Source organism: Sinohyriopsis cumingii, unplaced genomic scaffold (assembly GCF_028554795.1).
Source record: "Sinohyriopsis cumingii isolate HCF-2022 unplaced genomic scaffold, ASM2855479v2 utg001770l, whole genome shotgun sequence".
Taxonomy (NCBI): Eukaryota; Metazoa; Mollusca; class Bivalvia; order Unionida; family Unionidae; genus Sinohyriopsis; species Sinohyriopsis cumingii.
In genome coordinates, this window is record NW_028316047.1 from 58,029 (window position 1) to 75,229 (window position 17,201).

Sequence of the window (17,201 nt, forward strand, 5' to 3'; positions counted from 1 at the left end):
CATGATGACAATTGCTATTGAATATATATACATTTTGAAGGGGTGGCCTTCAGAATCGTAGACTTGTATTTCTGCCGCAGACTTAAAATGATGGAATTAATTAATGCATCTCCACGCACTTATGGATTCGCCAATGAGATACCATGAGGAAGATGTTAAATGTTCAGCAGAGTAAATGATTATATTGATGGTCCTCCTTGATTATTGAATTATTATGTAAATTGCTCTGCCTGAATTGAAAACTCCGCTTATATTATCTTTTTTAACTCTAATAATGAAATTATTTGTAAAAAAGTTTACTAAAGACGTTGTGTTTATTTGTTTCAGTTATGTCATGACCTCATCTTGCAACTTTATATATGTATATTAATATGGGAGGTTATAGCAATATGCAGAGTTGGCTAAATATGATAATTTTATTTCTGCAGGAATATACCACGTGTGGATATGATAGTAATCTGACAATATCACGTGTTTACATACGAGTGCTACGACAGGCCATGACATTACTTCAAATTCCAGTACATCAGCTCAAACTAGTAACATAGCATGCTTATGAACACGTCTGTCATGTAGTGATGTACATATACATTGTATCATAAAGAGTGAGAACTGTACAAGTTTGGAAGGCCCAGCCATCACTATGTATGGGAGTGTCAGGTATTGAAAACGACGTATTCCATTTTCCGTAACTTGCCCATCTGACTCTTTTAATTTTCTTTTTTTTTTTGTTGCTGTTCTTGTTTTCTTTAAAAAAAACGAATAAATTGCAAAATACCCTTATTGTAATACAAAGTATAATTTGTTCTGCTCTTTTATCTCACTTGCAACAATAAAGTTAATATGAAACGAGAGAGAGAGAGAGAGAGAGAGAGAAAGAGAGAGAGATCATTTCTACATTAACCCACTCACTCCTTTTTGCAACTTGGGAATCTAATAAGGCCATCGTTTTATAGCTGAATTTCAGACCTAGTGGTATTTTCCTGCAGCAAAATAAATTCTCAAATTTGGAAACCATAAATAAATGGTTGCCTCAATGAAATCCAGGTGACATCGTCCATAAATATTTTGCTGCCGCACTAATACTACCAGCGTTAATATATCATACATATTAAGAAATTTGTTAATCAAATATTGTATGAGTTTTTTTTTTTTTTATCACTTACATTCATATGGTCCTTTCTACGTCAACGTTCCTACCCTGCACTAAATTACAATAGTTTTAAGGGATATATACACTGAATAGGATACCTAGGCTTTGATAACATGAATCATGAATTCCGTTGCCTCATCCATATTTCTACAGACGCTCGTTTAATTTTGACATGCTTACATTAGCATTCAAACTTGTAATGCATCGAAGACTGGTGATGATATTATAATCCAGACCTTCATTTAAATTAATATATGTCAGGTTACTTTAAATCTTTTTGACACTACTGTCCTAATGTATTTCATGTAAATATTCAGATACGTATAAACCATTTTGCATCAGACATCATATACACAACGACTCGACAACAATAATTATTTGAACTCAATTACAACATAAAACATTATTTTAGTCAGCGCCGATAAAATAATGGAAACAGGTAAAACACATGGTGATCTCAAGGGTTCATACAATATTGTATATAAGGCATACTTTGCTCACATGTATGTGTACCTTTTTATTCTCGTTTCGAAGAGTGTTCACTGTTTACAGTTGATACTAAAGCACCGTATTGGACCCTATGCTGATAGCGCAATGAGTGCACATACATAACACACAAACTTGTTCGTGGATCACAGTGAATCGGATGAATCTATACTTAGACACTTAATGTTTAAATCTTCCGGTATTTATACAATGAAGCTTGCGCAAAGGTATGTGACTTGCTGGGAGTAAAGTGTTTCATGGAACATGCAATGCGGAAATTTATTGTAAATTTGGAAATGAATACTAGTCTTTTAACTGTACTAAATGTGACAAACGTTATATTAGAACACATTGCGAGTATAACTATTTTGAAAACAAGAAAATGTGGTCTCGACTGTTGACATGCTAAGAAGTCATCTCGTAAATTTGAAGTTCTAACCGGAAAGGCTGTGTGTTTGCTGGTTTAGAAAACCGAATTATAATACGGTATACGTAGTTGGAACATGTGCATAAACAGGTAAGTTTAATAGGTAAAGGGAGCTAAGTATTTATTTTTCTTGAAAGATTTGGCGTGAAGAAAGCATATATATATATATATATATATATATATATATATATATATATATATATATATATATATACTTTATTTCGCGAAAAAGCTGCTTGCTTTGTTTGGTATTGCATTAATGACAACGGTATATTTTACTTTATCGAACATCATTATCACACTGTCAATTAAACTATTCATCTTTCAGGATTTTCCATCAGCTATCTCATTTGCATATTGGATGTTAAGTTTGTTTGTTTGTTTGTTTTTATTTTTAACGGTGGATCAGCACTGTTAGGCTATTTAGCGCCAAACAAAATGTTATTTGTATAATCTTTTAAAAAATTAGTAAAGGTCCAATATCGACCAACGATATAAAAGAACAAATGGTTGAAATTAAAAACGGTAAGATGGTATCGGTGCAAAATAAAGCTTCCCGATCAACGGGGGATGTCAATGTTCTATGTTAATGAAAAAAGATGAAAAGGTATTAAAATGGGACGGCATATATATTGCATAAAGCTGCACAAGGTGATAGCATAAAAGTTAGAGTTTAGAGTAAATATTTACGGCTTTCAGGAACTCTATAATACGAGTGATGTTCATAGTATCAAAAAGTTCTTTCATGTCATGCACAATGTAATAACGATCGCGCGTAGGTTGCACGTCAAAACACTCTATCATAAAGTGCTTGACAGTGAATGGTTCATTGCAAGAAACGCACTCTGGTGGGTCTTCACCTTTTAGTATGTGGGAGTGGGTGATATAAGTATGACCAACCCGGATTCTTGCAATGAATATCTCCTCCCTACTTGGATGTTAAGATTGAATCATAGTATAAACGGTAATATCAATCCAACATGCGCAATGACGTCTTCTTGAGTGTATGTTCTTTATTGATTGTTTAAATTATGGTCGAGAGCAGTCCTTACCAGCTGAACGCACATATTACAGATGGAGGTACATGTTTAGATACATAGTTGCAGGTACATTAAGACAAATATTTGCATAGGTTTGACTTGATAGCATTATGATAAATATTGAAAGATCAAAGTTCATGTTCAATGTTTCAAAGAATTGTATCACATAATATATGTATTGATAGTGTTGCATAATTGCCAATGATATATGTTATCCACATTCTACACAAAATCTTGATCACTTATATCATTGGTGCAATATCGGGTATGACATTAATATTCAGAATGAATTAGCAGACACGATCCACTTCCGTCTTAGTGACAGTGGACTCATATTTCGATAGATACAATTGATAGACAAAGTGAAGTACATTTTAAATAATGTATATGCATTTATTTTAAAAGCGGCAACTTCATGATTTGTGGTAGAGGTTGCAGTACATTCATCATCTACAGTTGGCAATATTCCTAAGTTAAGATAGCATTTCGTACGACACTCGTACATTAGTGTCAATGTTTGAAAATGTTATACTCAGAAAGAAACGTTAGACCATCCATTGTTTTCTAAAGGCAGCTTAGCTGTTTAGATGAAAGTATGTCAGACAATTGTATATGAAATAACACATATATGACCGATATGACACACGAACGTTCCAGTGCATAGTTTCTTATCTTATTTATTTTACTTCTTCTCATTTTATTAACTAACAAGGTCATATTACTCGTTAATCGTATCTTTATTTTTGATTCATCATAAAGTGAGGACGTTTGTAACTAAACGGGTCGCATTTTTCTGTCGATGTTGTGTATCAGGTCATCACATTTGCGCATTACAGTAAACTGTCTACGTCACATAACGGACGAATGGATGGTTGGAATGCTACTTATGGAGAATATATAGACAACACTTACAAACATTAAGATGATTTAGTTAGATGATTATGGTGAATATAACAATATATTGCACAAGAGCACCATAATAAACTGAAGTTAAACCGTTGGTTAGTATTTGTCCATTCTTACAGTTATTACTAGAACTTTATGTTCACTAGCACTTACGCACTGAATTAGTTTCACTGATTAAATACGCTCTTCAATGGCTCCTTCAATGTGTTGATGTGGCTTCCTATGGCACCTTCACTGTGTAGTGAAATATATGACGAAACTTGCAACTGGGACTCCCTTGACCTTATGTTGTATGGATATTCCTGATTTGTCCAACCATATGGTAGGATTCCCTAGCTAGCACAATTCTTCTCTTCAGCAGTCTCACAACCTAGTCCTAAGTTGTTCATGTGACTAGCTCTTCCGTGTCCCGACGTTCTTAGGACGTCCACGTATGTCCGTTATTGTAGCAGGATTCCCTGGCTAGCAAAATATAACGTTAGCCGTCTCAACCTGGCCTTATCTCTCCGGGGATGGAAGTTGATATACCATAATGGTCGTATTTTTGATTCGTTTGATATAGGGTGAATGAGAATAGTTCACTGAGTGATTTATATGAAGTGTCATCCACCTATTCTAGTCGAGCACTTGTTTCATATCACGTTTACAAGTAATTGTCTCATGTACACAAGATGAAAACAAATCTAATGGTGTAGTGAGAACTATTATGCCACTATCACGATCATATTACTTACACGAGTCTGTGTTCTACAGTGAACATCATATGATACGTTTTAGTAAATTCTACTTCAGAAAATATATTTTCTGGTCTTTATTATACTAAGAATATAAACTTGTTGAATGCATAAATAAAATAAAGGAATAGTGTTAAATCAGTTCGTGTCTACGTTCCCCAAAACGTTGTTTAAGCGATGAGTATAGTTGCATTTTAAAAGCTACCTCAGTGCCTAATGAAGTGTGATAGAAGTATCTCAGCCATTGTTTTCTCTACCTGGAATGTATTAAATTCTCATAATGAATGTTTTGGAATATTAATATCCATATCAACAAATTTGAATTTGACAGTTTTCACTCGTTCTATACACGAGTGGCTGCTGGTCCGTTTCCAGGATACACATTGATTTAAACAACTACCTGTGGGATTTGGAAGCATATCATATCACTGCGAGGCACTGATTCTCAATGATGGAATAATTCTGCCCCTAGGTGATAGTTTTCTACTGGAATAGACAACATGTCATTTTATATTTCATGTTTCTGTGATAATACTGCGCCTAAACCGATGTCAGAAGCTTCTACAATTAGAATACATTTTATCTAGATATTGCAGTCTACCTATCAGACTAGTTTCCAACATCTCAATTGCTCATTCTTTGATTGCACAGCATTCAATTGTATTCATTTGATCCTTCTTTTTCAAAGTGTTCAGTGGTACAGACGTAGCCGCAAACTAAAATGAACGTCCTAAAGAACTCCACTAAACCTAGATAATAAGGCACCTGCATTTCGATTTAAGGACGTTTTGCTTCCTGTATAAACTGCACAATACTAAGGAATGTAGATAACGTCACAGACTGCCCTCTCATATACCCTAAACAGTTCAGTCACAGACTGCCCTCTCATATACCCTAAACAGTTCAGTCACAGACTGCCCTCTCATATACCCTAAACAGTTCAGTCACAGACTGCCCTCTCATATACCCTAAACAGTTCAGTCACAGACTGCCCTCTCATATACCCTAAACAGTTGAGTTTGCGATACATTACATTAAATTTTGTAGGACGTGCCGTTAATCTAGACGCTCTCAATCTTGCTAACAATCCCCGTAATGCTACGATCTGACTTTGCCATGTTAAGGTAATCACAATTATGTTATATGTATGCTATCTGAATTAGTATAGACGTGCAGAACCTTTCTCATTAATCTAGTGAATATCTCAGGAGCATTAATTACCCCAAATTGACATCATTTTAAACTGAACCTACCAGTGAATTTTTTTCAAACAAAATGCGGCCTTTGCTTTGCCTTCTTTGACAATGTCACATGTCATTACCCTTTACTCAAATCAACTTTGCTGAAGAGTTTGTATTTTGCCATTGTTTAAAATGTTTCTTCAGTATTCGGTAGTTGCTCTTCATCAAGACAGTAACTTTGGTTATATTGTCTACAATCAATGCAAAACCTAACTTTGTTTTCCTTGTTTGCGTACAAGTACGACTGGTGTTGTAAATGGAACAAAGTGAAGATTCAATCAAATCTATCTGCAAGATCTTCACTAACTACATCTTAACTATAAACTGAGAACGAAAAGGAATAATGGTGGTATTGTCTGGTTTGTGAATACATCTGAAAAATCTTGCAAAAAGTATCGATCTCTTGTGTCTGTTCTACTGATAATTCTGAGATCACCATTTCATCTAGGCAACCCCCGTAACATTATGTTAGCGGACGTATCAAAACATCTGTCGGAAAAGTCGCAGGTGGACCGACATCCCCATTCACCTCGTCATCTCCCACTTCAATAACACTAATGACAACTTTCGCCAATACACCTCGCTGTAAACTTCATAATTCTGGTTATCTCTCACTATTTTGCTTCATCATATTTCCATGCAATATCTTGAGGTTGTTTCGAAACTCAACTATGTAGTCTAAATTGCTAATTACATACTTCACAATATGTGGTTCTCTCCACTGCAAGAACACACTTATTCTTCACTGGAATTTTTATTAGTACCTTGCATCCTTCTATAAACTGTATGTCCCATGTTTTACTATAACATTACTTTCTGTACCTTACGCCTGGTGTTATCAATTCATGCAGCGCACGTTTAGAAGTTTATTCTCATCTCTCCATCACAACTAGCACATACAGATATGCACTCCTTTCCTCACTATCATCTAGTTTTTCTGCCCATAATTATTTAAGACTATTTATGGGACCTATAACTGCCCTGGCATACAATAAATAAAAATATACAAATCCTAAGCTTTCTTGTGGAATCTCCCGATGTGCGATCAACATCACTTGAAACTCATCTCGAACTAAGTGATGCGATCTAGCAACGTTGTTTGAAATAAATTATTGGTGGATCAAACCTTTTTGAATACAGAGCTAGCTTGACCACTTCTTCTACTCTGTATAACAACCCCCTCCTTAGCACGCTTTCTACACAACTCAAAAGTACTAACTGCCTTTTTTTCACCAAAAAATCATGCTCATCAATATTTAAGATTTGTGATCGAACGTTCATTTTCATTAAATCTGTTGCCTTATCGTGCGATATAGTTACGGCGTGAGCTAAACAACCCGACTGAAAATCAACAACACCTTCCACCTTCTCAAAAACCGAATCAATATTGTGTTATCTAGGAAAAGACCTCCTGTACCTCCCAGCAAATATGGACTTGTAATGCTTACATAATCCGCTTCCAATCCATTTTAGCTTCCGTCCATATATCTACAAACTCCCGTTTTATCCAAGTACATGTGGGTTTTCACTAAGCTTATTTTAACAATGACAAGTACAACCAGTGTCCATCGTAACCATACTAATATGACCATTTACAATTCTGCCTTAGCAGGAACGATTGGATTTATGCCACTTGGTACTGATCTAGTAAATGTGCAGGAATTGACAAATCCAATTAACTGATCTCGTATCAATACGTCGATAAGTGCTTCACAGCCCTTCTCCACTTTAATCAGTCTAAACCAACGATCTAATTATTCGGGTATCCTACCAATGAACATCACACAAGTTGCATTGTTCTTAGGTTTTGTCCGTTGTCTTATATCCTGCCTCTGTCAATTCAAGTTGCCTAAACGACGCATTTTTTCAACTTATACACCATCATATCCTCTAATGGGGATATCTTGTTCCTCTAAGAATGAAACAGGTATAGCCCACACATATTTACATCTTGCGCCTTGGCATACGTTTCTTAACCGCTTAGGTAAGCGCCCAACTCATCTGTCATTTCATCAAAAGGTGACATCATAACCTTAACTTTTCTCATGTTTAATTTCATCCCTCTTTAACTTAGACTTGTGCTCAACACCCAATTTTGCGAGTACCATTTCTTCAATTTCCCCTTTAGCATATCTCTCTCACCTAATCGTCTCAACCATTTATCTAACCCTTTCCGCACGAAATTTCCCTTGCTCGATCCATTTACTTGCTATATTTTATCGCTAGCATCCTTGGCCTTAATTTCAACGATATTTGTTTCTTGCTTAAACTTGTCTTGAGCATTAGTTAGTTCCTACTCTATCATATTCTTGTCTTGAGATCATGTTTGTTCCTCTCTTCCATTTCCTTAGCTTGTTCGACTCGGACGAATTCCCTTACGTCTTCCTTAGTAGACACACACTTCTACCCAATCTAGCTCAAGTCACTTACGAATAATGATTAGTATGTGCATAATACGTTAATATGTATACACGAAAGAGATGATATAAAATATATCACAACACTTCAGAGACAGGTGTTATGTTGCAAGTGCAATAGCATTTTCCCTATAAGGATTTTAATAGTGACTCAGTCAAGGAACACTCCGGCAGATTGATCTTCTCTTGTCTGCTCCAAATACATTCATTCACATATGCACAACATATTGTAACGACGAGTTACAATATAGTTATGAAAGCTGCAACTTGCTTGTCTCTGTTCATCTAAGAGGCTGTTACAATCAAACAGCCCACTTCTAACACCAGTCACATAACTGGCGAATGGATGGTTGGGATTCTTCTTAATGATACAAATATGGTTGAATTAAATGATTATTGTAAAAAGAAAGCAAAATATATTGAACAATAGTACCATCAACAACCGCAGTTCAACAGTTATTAAGTAGTTACCTATTCTTGAATTTCTTTAGAGCACATTATGTTCAATGGTACTTCCGCACTGAATTAATTTCATTGATTATATATGCTCTCCAATGGCTTTTTTACTGCATAGGTACGCCCTCCAATGGCTCCTTCATTGTGTAGGTGTGCCTTTCTATTACGTCTTCAATGTGTAGTGCACTATAGGATACATCTAGAGACTGGGGCTCCCATGTCCTGACGTTCATAGGAAGTCCCATGTTTGTTCGCCCTTGTAGCATGATTTCCTGTCTAGCACAACTCCTCCTTTCAACCGTCTCTCACAATAGTCATATGTAAGTGGTTCACGTGACTGAGGCTCCCGTGTCCGAGTGTTTATAATACGTTTCGAGTTGCCTGCCCCTGTGTCTGGATTCATTTTCTAGCGCAATTTTCCATTTAAACTCTGAACCATGCATTATCTATACATGGTCAGAGACGGCTAAAAAAAACGAAATTCTTGTTTTAGTCTTATACTATAAGACCAATGTATACATTTGACTGAGTGACTTATATATAGTGACCCCGTTCTGATTTAATCGAGAGCTTTATGTCACGTATACCATTATTTCTATATCTCCACACTAAATGCAACCAAACCTAATATTGTATGAATTCAAGGTAATTAAAACATGAAATATTTACTTCGCAGTAGACCTGTACAATTAGATTACAACATAAAACTTAGTTTGTTCAAATTACCATAGTTGCATACTTTAATGTGATTTACAATGGATTTGATAAATATAATTGACTGTATCTTATCAACAATTATTTATTAAAATATATATGCAAGTAGTGAAAACAATGAGTTGCAGTAAATATAATAGAATGCTCAAAACAGTACACCTCTTCTATATAAACAAAAAAGAACAAAATGTTACGTCCTAGTAGTAACAGTTCAAGTTGCAATACCTGTCAAGATATTATTCAAACTAAATATATAAATAATGAAACGTCATACCTTAATCAAGCAGCTCTATATGTCCAGGTTTTAGCTCCTGTCCATAGAAAGTGTACGTGTCACTGCCCAAGTTATACATTGCATATAGTCGCGTTGTGCTGACCCATTGCAGTTATCGTAGCGTGCACGATCTTCCCGCCTTGTGAGACATATTACATTACTCACGTGTTTAACAGTCTATTTCAGATACTATATTATCAGGTCTTTATCCTAAGGGCAGTTTAGACTGATTTAACGCATGCATAACATGAAGCAATATTGTGATGTCAGTTGGTAAAACTCGAATGCACACTGCAGTTACCTCTTACCCAAAGCATATTTATGAATCGATTACATGAAATACATTTACTGGTACGATATCTTACGTTTTTATTTTTCAAGTTCAATAAGAACACTGATCAGCGGATCCTTCAAGCTTGTTGTAATGCTCATATGTGTGATTTGGTTTATACAACATAAATATCAGATATATATATATAGTTTTCAGTGCATTTATTAATACCAAATTAAGCAGCAGCACTGTAGTGACGGTATTAGTGCCGCCGGCTATTGACCGGCTATTGATTTACATTATGGGCAAATAATGATATAGATGATACTATATTACAATGTAATTACTGGATAAGTATGGGAGTAATATGATTTGTACATTACAATTATGGCATCAATTTGTTTTACATAAATGGGACCTTATTGGGAGATTATATTCAAATTCACTTAATGTCAAACACAGACGTCAATAAACTGTAACATACATGAGCTTCAGAATGATCTTTTAAGTTTATATTTGTTCTTTGACCCGAAAAATAATGTGTAAATTATGGGTCTTGTTTAATTGACAAATACTGAGGCTGACCTAAGTCCAGAAATGAAGCGGATACATAAAGCAAGGAGTTAACTCTTCTTTTCTTAGATTGATATAGCAGCAGAGGGGGCGAATCGGACATTTTGTCCAATCGTTATTTTGCTTAATTATTACTTTCTGCACTCAACGATCTAGTGTCGTCAGCGCCTGGTAAAAAAAAAACGACGACGGTCCATCCTACACGATGGTGACGTCATTTGGTTTAATTAACACCTTCTGCGCGCCGATCCCCAGTGTCGTCAGCGTCCGGTAAGCACATCGACGACCGCGTCGATGTCATCGCCCCCTCTGCTGCTAAGTGGTTATTTACAATGATCTTACAAACAGAGTGATCACTAACTCCTCCTCCTGTAGATCAATTAGGTTATTTGACTGATCGGTGAGTTTAAAATTAATTCTCGTTAAAAACCGATCATGGCATCGCATATAGACCGGATTAATCGGATTCTCAACGATTAAAAATCCCGGAGGGGCTGTTGGTGAAAATGAATAAAGGATATATCCCTGTTGAGCTTGATTTGATTGATTGGTATCTACCTGGTAACTCCCTTCGATAACATCACACACTAGATTGATTGCTATCACCGATGCGATATTTACGTTGTATGGAGCAATATGCCTACCATCATCCCCGTTATCGTGTCTGAGGATATAAGTTGATGGACCGATAAAATCATTAAGAGACTTTCTTAGTTCTGGCGTGTTGTATCTTGGAAACTTAAAATCGGGTAAATCGGCTTCTGCGATATTATACTCGGTTAGGAATTTTTGTTTATTATCAATTCTGCTAGTGGATATTACCCCGATGATTCTTTCATTGATATATTCCATGTCTAATATAAGTTGATTTAACACCTCAACGTGTTTTTGTGCTTTTGTTTCCCGTAGCTGTTCTAGTTGTGATTGGTAAATACGATTAATCTCGATAAAAAACCTATCGATATCATTTAAATTAACTTCGGCCTCGACGACCGATCCAGGAGTTTTCTCGTACCTAAAATACCAATACATGGTATTCCTGTCTTGAAATGTAAACCAGTCGGGGGGTGACGAGTTTTTCATAACAAACAAAACATCTCGATAATTGGGATTAATCTCATGATACGATTGTTTGCCCTCGGGGTTTTCATAAGGTGGATTCTTAGGCCATCCTAGTATGGTTCTTATTGAACTGTTATAAATATCAACCATATACCCCGGTGTGCTTATTTCAATCGTCGACGATAACGTCGGTTCATGAACCGTAATAGCGATTTTTGATTCCTTTCCTGTGATCGATTTTATCCTGCGTTGAAATTCTTTATTGATTTGTTCTATTTGGTATGACCCAGTTGGTATTGTAACCTCCTCCCAGTTTGGGGTTCCATCGGGTTTATTTTTCCGTGCAAAAACCAGCGAGTTATTAGGTTGTTGTCCGTTAAATGCGTCCGCTCGAATATTAGGCCAACTGTGATATACTCGCAATTTTGCCAGCGCTATTTCCTTCACTGGAACCGGTGATGGAAAGTTTACACTGAATTCGGGTTTCGTTGATGTTATCGATATCATATTTGTTTGTACCGGAGTGGTGTTCTCCGCGATCCGCTGAAGTAATTGAAACCCTTCGGGGTTCAGTGACATTATTATTATTTGTTGTCTTTAGTGTTTAATATTAATAACCAGAGCCCATTGAGGTGGTTCCGGCTTCCAGTTGAAAATCCTCGATTTTTGACATCGCGGAGCTATACAACTGGACCATCGTGGAGAATTCAACATCGGATACGAACAAATTATCAATCGATAACGAGATCAACCCGGATAATTTCGAGTATGCGTCGGATACTATTTGATGTTTTACTGTATACTCGTTGAGTTTTTTCTGAAAACACGATGATATCTTTTTAGTGATTGCGTTGGCGACTCCAGCAACTGTTGTCATTGCGGAGACAGCGATTGGAACAGCGATCGGGGCTATCGTGGTTACCGTGGATAAAATAACACCGGTACCGGCTATTATACCCGACACCGAGTACACGACCGCGTCGATGGCGGTTATTTTACGACGGTATTTTTTTATTTTTACACGGTATTGTTCGGAAAGCGTTTTCAAGTTCGCGGAAAATTCTTTTGCGGTATCGAATCGATATTGATGTGACGTCGGTGATACCTCTGATTCAATTTCCTTGGTGGTCATTTTTATTTTAAAAGAGCTAGTGTTTTTAATTACTTAGATCCACTACAAATTCCGCATACCATGTGATGTTTGCCCTAAATAGACTGCTATCAACGGCTTTAATTATAAACCGTTCGATTGTATCCTTGTCGATGATTGTTGATATTGTATTGTTAAACCCGGATGAACTCGGCGATGATATACTGAACTGCATCGCCGAAATCAATGTCAATCGATAAATGCCCTTAACAATTGCGGTGACATCTATTGCATTACGCGTAGGAGTCCAATCGAATGATCCGTATTGAACCGTGTATACGCCACTGCCGATGATCCCATGAGGTGTTTTCATTTTTTCGAGTTGCTCTGTCATTCTAGGTAGTTTGTCCTTAATCGCTTCAACATCAGTTTTGATTGTTTTTATTTCCCCTCCATACGCGTCTACATTTTTTTTGTTCGCTTCAATATTAGTTTCGAGTTGCTCTGTTATTCTCGGTAGTCCGTCTTTAATCGCTTCAACATCAGTTTTGATTATTTCTATTCTACGCAAATTCGCGTCTATATTATTCTTGTTCGTTGCAACATTAGTTTTGATTGTTTCTATTTCCCGTGTATTCTCGGTCATACTTTTTTTGTTCGCTGCAACATCAAGTTTGATTGTTCCTATTTCATATGTATGTACGTCTATACCTTTTTTGTTCGCTGCAACATCAGTTTTGATTAATCCTATTCCCCGCCAATACGCGTCTACATTTTTTTTGTTCGCTTCGACATCAGTTTTGATTGTTCCTATTTCCTGTGTATGCGCGTCCACACCCTTTTTGTTCGCTTCAATATCAGTTTTGATTGTTCCTATTTCCTGTGTATGCGTGTCCATATTATTTATGATCGTTGTAACATCAGTTTTGATTGTTTCTATTTTCCGTCCATGCGAGTCTACATTATTTATGATCGTTGCAACATTAGCGCCGATTATTTCTATTTCCCGTTCATGCGCGTCTACACTCCTTTTGTTTGTTGCAACATCAGTTTTGATTGTTTTTATTTCCTGTCCATACGCAGTGATATCATTTATAGTTATTGTGATTTCATCCGGTTTGGCATTTTTTTTACCAAGGAATTTATCAAAGTTGTCATCGATCCTGTTAACATTTTTTCGTAACGAGGTAAATTGGCCCGACAGCGTCGTAAACTCCAAAATAGTATTTTTTATTGTTGCAAGATTCGGTTCGGTTACCGTCGGGGTTCCAAAAAAACTAGCGGTAGTGAGTTGTATATCGGTGACAGATTTTTTCACCTCGGCGACAGATTTTTTCACCTGCGCGTCAAGTTCGGTCACCGATCTATCTAACCTTGTAAAACCGTCCTGGACTAATGTTACCCTATCCGTCACCGCTGATATATGTCCACCCGGTTTGAGTCGTCCGTCGCTGGTATACAGCGCGATAGTGTCCTCGGCGGCATCACGCTGTCGTATTAAAACGTCATTCAGTGACACATTACCGGATTTCAATTTACCCTGGCGGTCTTGAAATACAACTATTTCGCCCGGGTCAACACTTGTTAGATTCAACGTATCAGCGATTTCATCCTCAATTAGTTTTTTTATGTCATCGGTGGCGGGCGTTTCCGTGGGCTTTTTCAGCGCCGAAACCGGTCGTCCCCAGATATCAATCATTATTATTGTAAATGTTATTCTCTAAAATCCGTTGAGCTTCTACGACCCCACTAGTGTATTCGTTTACAACCACATGAGGTGGTTTTCGCGATGATGAAATCGCCGCAAGTACGTTCAATACCTCGCGGCCACATATCGGTGGGTCACTCAATTGCTGTGTTGGCAGCGTGGAATAAAAAACCCGGGCTGAACACGCCCGGGCTGAACACGCCCGGACATACCGCATGAACTCTTTCGGCGGGGCTAACCCGTATGAATCAAAATAGACGATCGCACGCGGATCAATTGCGTATGCAACCCAATGAGTTCCCGCTCCGGAGGACCCATCGAGGTTAATTATGCCGGTTTCAGTATTCCCTGGGGCCGCCGGTAATTGATCCCTCATAAAAACACCTCTGAAGTTTTTTATCGCTAGCGCGTTTGCGGCATCTATTAAATCAAAATTAGACATTGGAGTCATAGACTCAGGAGTCATTGACTCCCGAGTCAATAAACGGTTCCCGGTAGTCTTAGACCCTTTCCCGAGTACCATGAATACGGGGTTCCCGGTAGTCTTAGACCCTTTCCGGCCACGGGTCGTTTTTTTTTGTAGCCTTTCCCGGTTGCCTTCTTCAATGCCATCCCCGCCGCGGTACCAACGGCTCCTAACGCCGCCGCCTTAGCCACTGCTGGTGCGGCCGCGGCAATCAATGCCGGAATCGCAGCTAACAGCGGAAATATTCCACCGGTCTTTTCCATGTTTTTAATTGCTGCGGCTGAAAAATCTATTTGAACACCCTTTTTATTCTTCATCGCATCATTGAAATGTTTTATTTGACGCGCCGTCAACGATATCTTATGATTACCACCCGCCATCTGCGACGGCTTCAGCGTTATTGTGGTCCCGCATTGTTTAGCCGACTTTGATCGTAATTTCTTGACTTGACCATCAGTCAACTCTACACTGACGACACTATACGACATTTTATTGTAAACGCGTTTATGCTTTCAATTACATGTTTTCCACTGGCGCATCAACGATTCTCATTCGTCCACCAACACCTTCTAGCAGCATTGATTTATCGCTGAGAATGACAGCAACCGCTCTATAATTAACACCAGCCGGGGCTATACGAGCTCTGAAGTGTATATCAACGACGGATTGTCTCGTTAAATCAAGATGTTCCAACGAAAAGTAATAAATCGGATACAGGTTTTTAAAATCAAGTTGTGATATTTGCAAACCGGTGTCGACGTTTTGATCACGACCCATATATGACAGCAATCGATGATACACACGTGCGACATGGTTGTCGCCGTAATTAAGCTGTATATCCTCGGATGGTTCCTGTTGTCCGTTTATTCTCAGCGAAACCTCCATGACTCCTAATCGATCAAATATCATATGGCTGCGTTCTTGATTACCCAATCGTTCCCTATTCTGTAGCGCTATGAATATATGACGCGGGGCTGAAACACCCTGTTTTGATGCTAGGTGCCATGTAAACGTATCGGCGACGTTATCCTCTTTAGCATCAGTTGTTACCGCTAGCCAACTCAACAACGATTTCCCTCCCTGTTCCATAAATGCTAACAATCGTGCTTCCGTGGTAACTGATGGAGTCAGCACCGGCATCCACAATGCCATTTTAGTTAAAATGACTTTACCGGCAGCGACGCCAGCAGCATGCCATATTGCATTGTTATCATCGCCCCTTCGCGTCAGGGCAATTGTATGCTTAGCCCCATAGACAACTTTTCTGACATTTCTGCAGAATCCGAATATGTGATGGAGTGGAATCGCGCATGAAAACTTTCGGCGTGGTCTTTGCAACATTCCTACTCGTGTTGCAAATCCTAGATTAAAATTATCGTTAGTACTTTTTATGATATTGAACTCAGCGCCTGGTCTTGCTCTGCGGTCTGGATTGGCTGCTTCAGCTTGTGGGTCAAATGCGGTATCTCTTTCCACCAGCACGTTAATGTACTGAAGATGATCAGCGTTATCGGTGGAGTCCTTCGCAAACATCATAGATGGGCCCGCCGATCTTGTATAATCATCTGAATACCTCGCTAACCCAATTATCGTCGTTGCAACATCAACCTCGCGTTCTATTGATTCAATTTCTCGCCCGTCAATAAGATATCTGGCGCTCTCAAATAACGCCATGATACCGTTGTTGACGAAGCCAACTCGAACACGATGGTCATCTGCGTATGGTGCATTATCGGCGGCATTTGTCACGAGTTCTCCCTCGATTTCGATAAACGCTTCACACGGCAAAAAATATTTACTGGTATCTTGGACTTGAAGTTCAATTCGCGATCGTAGGTCAGGTTGCGCTGCATAATAAGAATAATATTGATAATCACGGACAGAATCATCCCTGCGTACTGGGGCGTCCATATCAAACGCGGGATCAGCGGTACGCGCAAACATTCTATTATTTATCATGTTGATGTTTTCAATTGCGATTTTTTCGTCGTAAATTCTTTGAATTTAAACCACTCCCCGCTATCGCGTTCATGAGCGCGTTGGTTGCCGCATCGGCGGATGGCGAAGTCGCCAACGACGGAGTCGTCGCCAACGACTGAGTCGCCGCCAACGACTCTAGTTTTTCTTCCACGGCGTTATTTATTACTTTACTGATATTCGCAGGCATCACTGTCGTTGATGGC

The 17,201-nt window shown here is 38.1% G+C and overlaps 1 protein-coding gene across 1 annotated transcript in view; it reads left to right on the forward strand.

Annotated features, from left to right (window-relative positions):
* The first annotated feature begins 1,818 nt into the window (after positions 1-1,818).
* Positions 1,819-17,201, forward strand: part of LOC149771564 (toll-like receptor 1) — a 44,932-nt gene continuing 29,549 nt past the window's right edge. Inside the window, exon 1 of the mRNA XM_089948339.1 lies at positions 1,819-2,156. Coding sequence (XP_089804465.1) covers positions 2,143-2,156 — 14 coding nt within the window. The 5' untranslated portion in view covers positions 1,819-2,142. The remainder of the gene's footprint in view (positions 2,157-17,201) is intronic.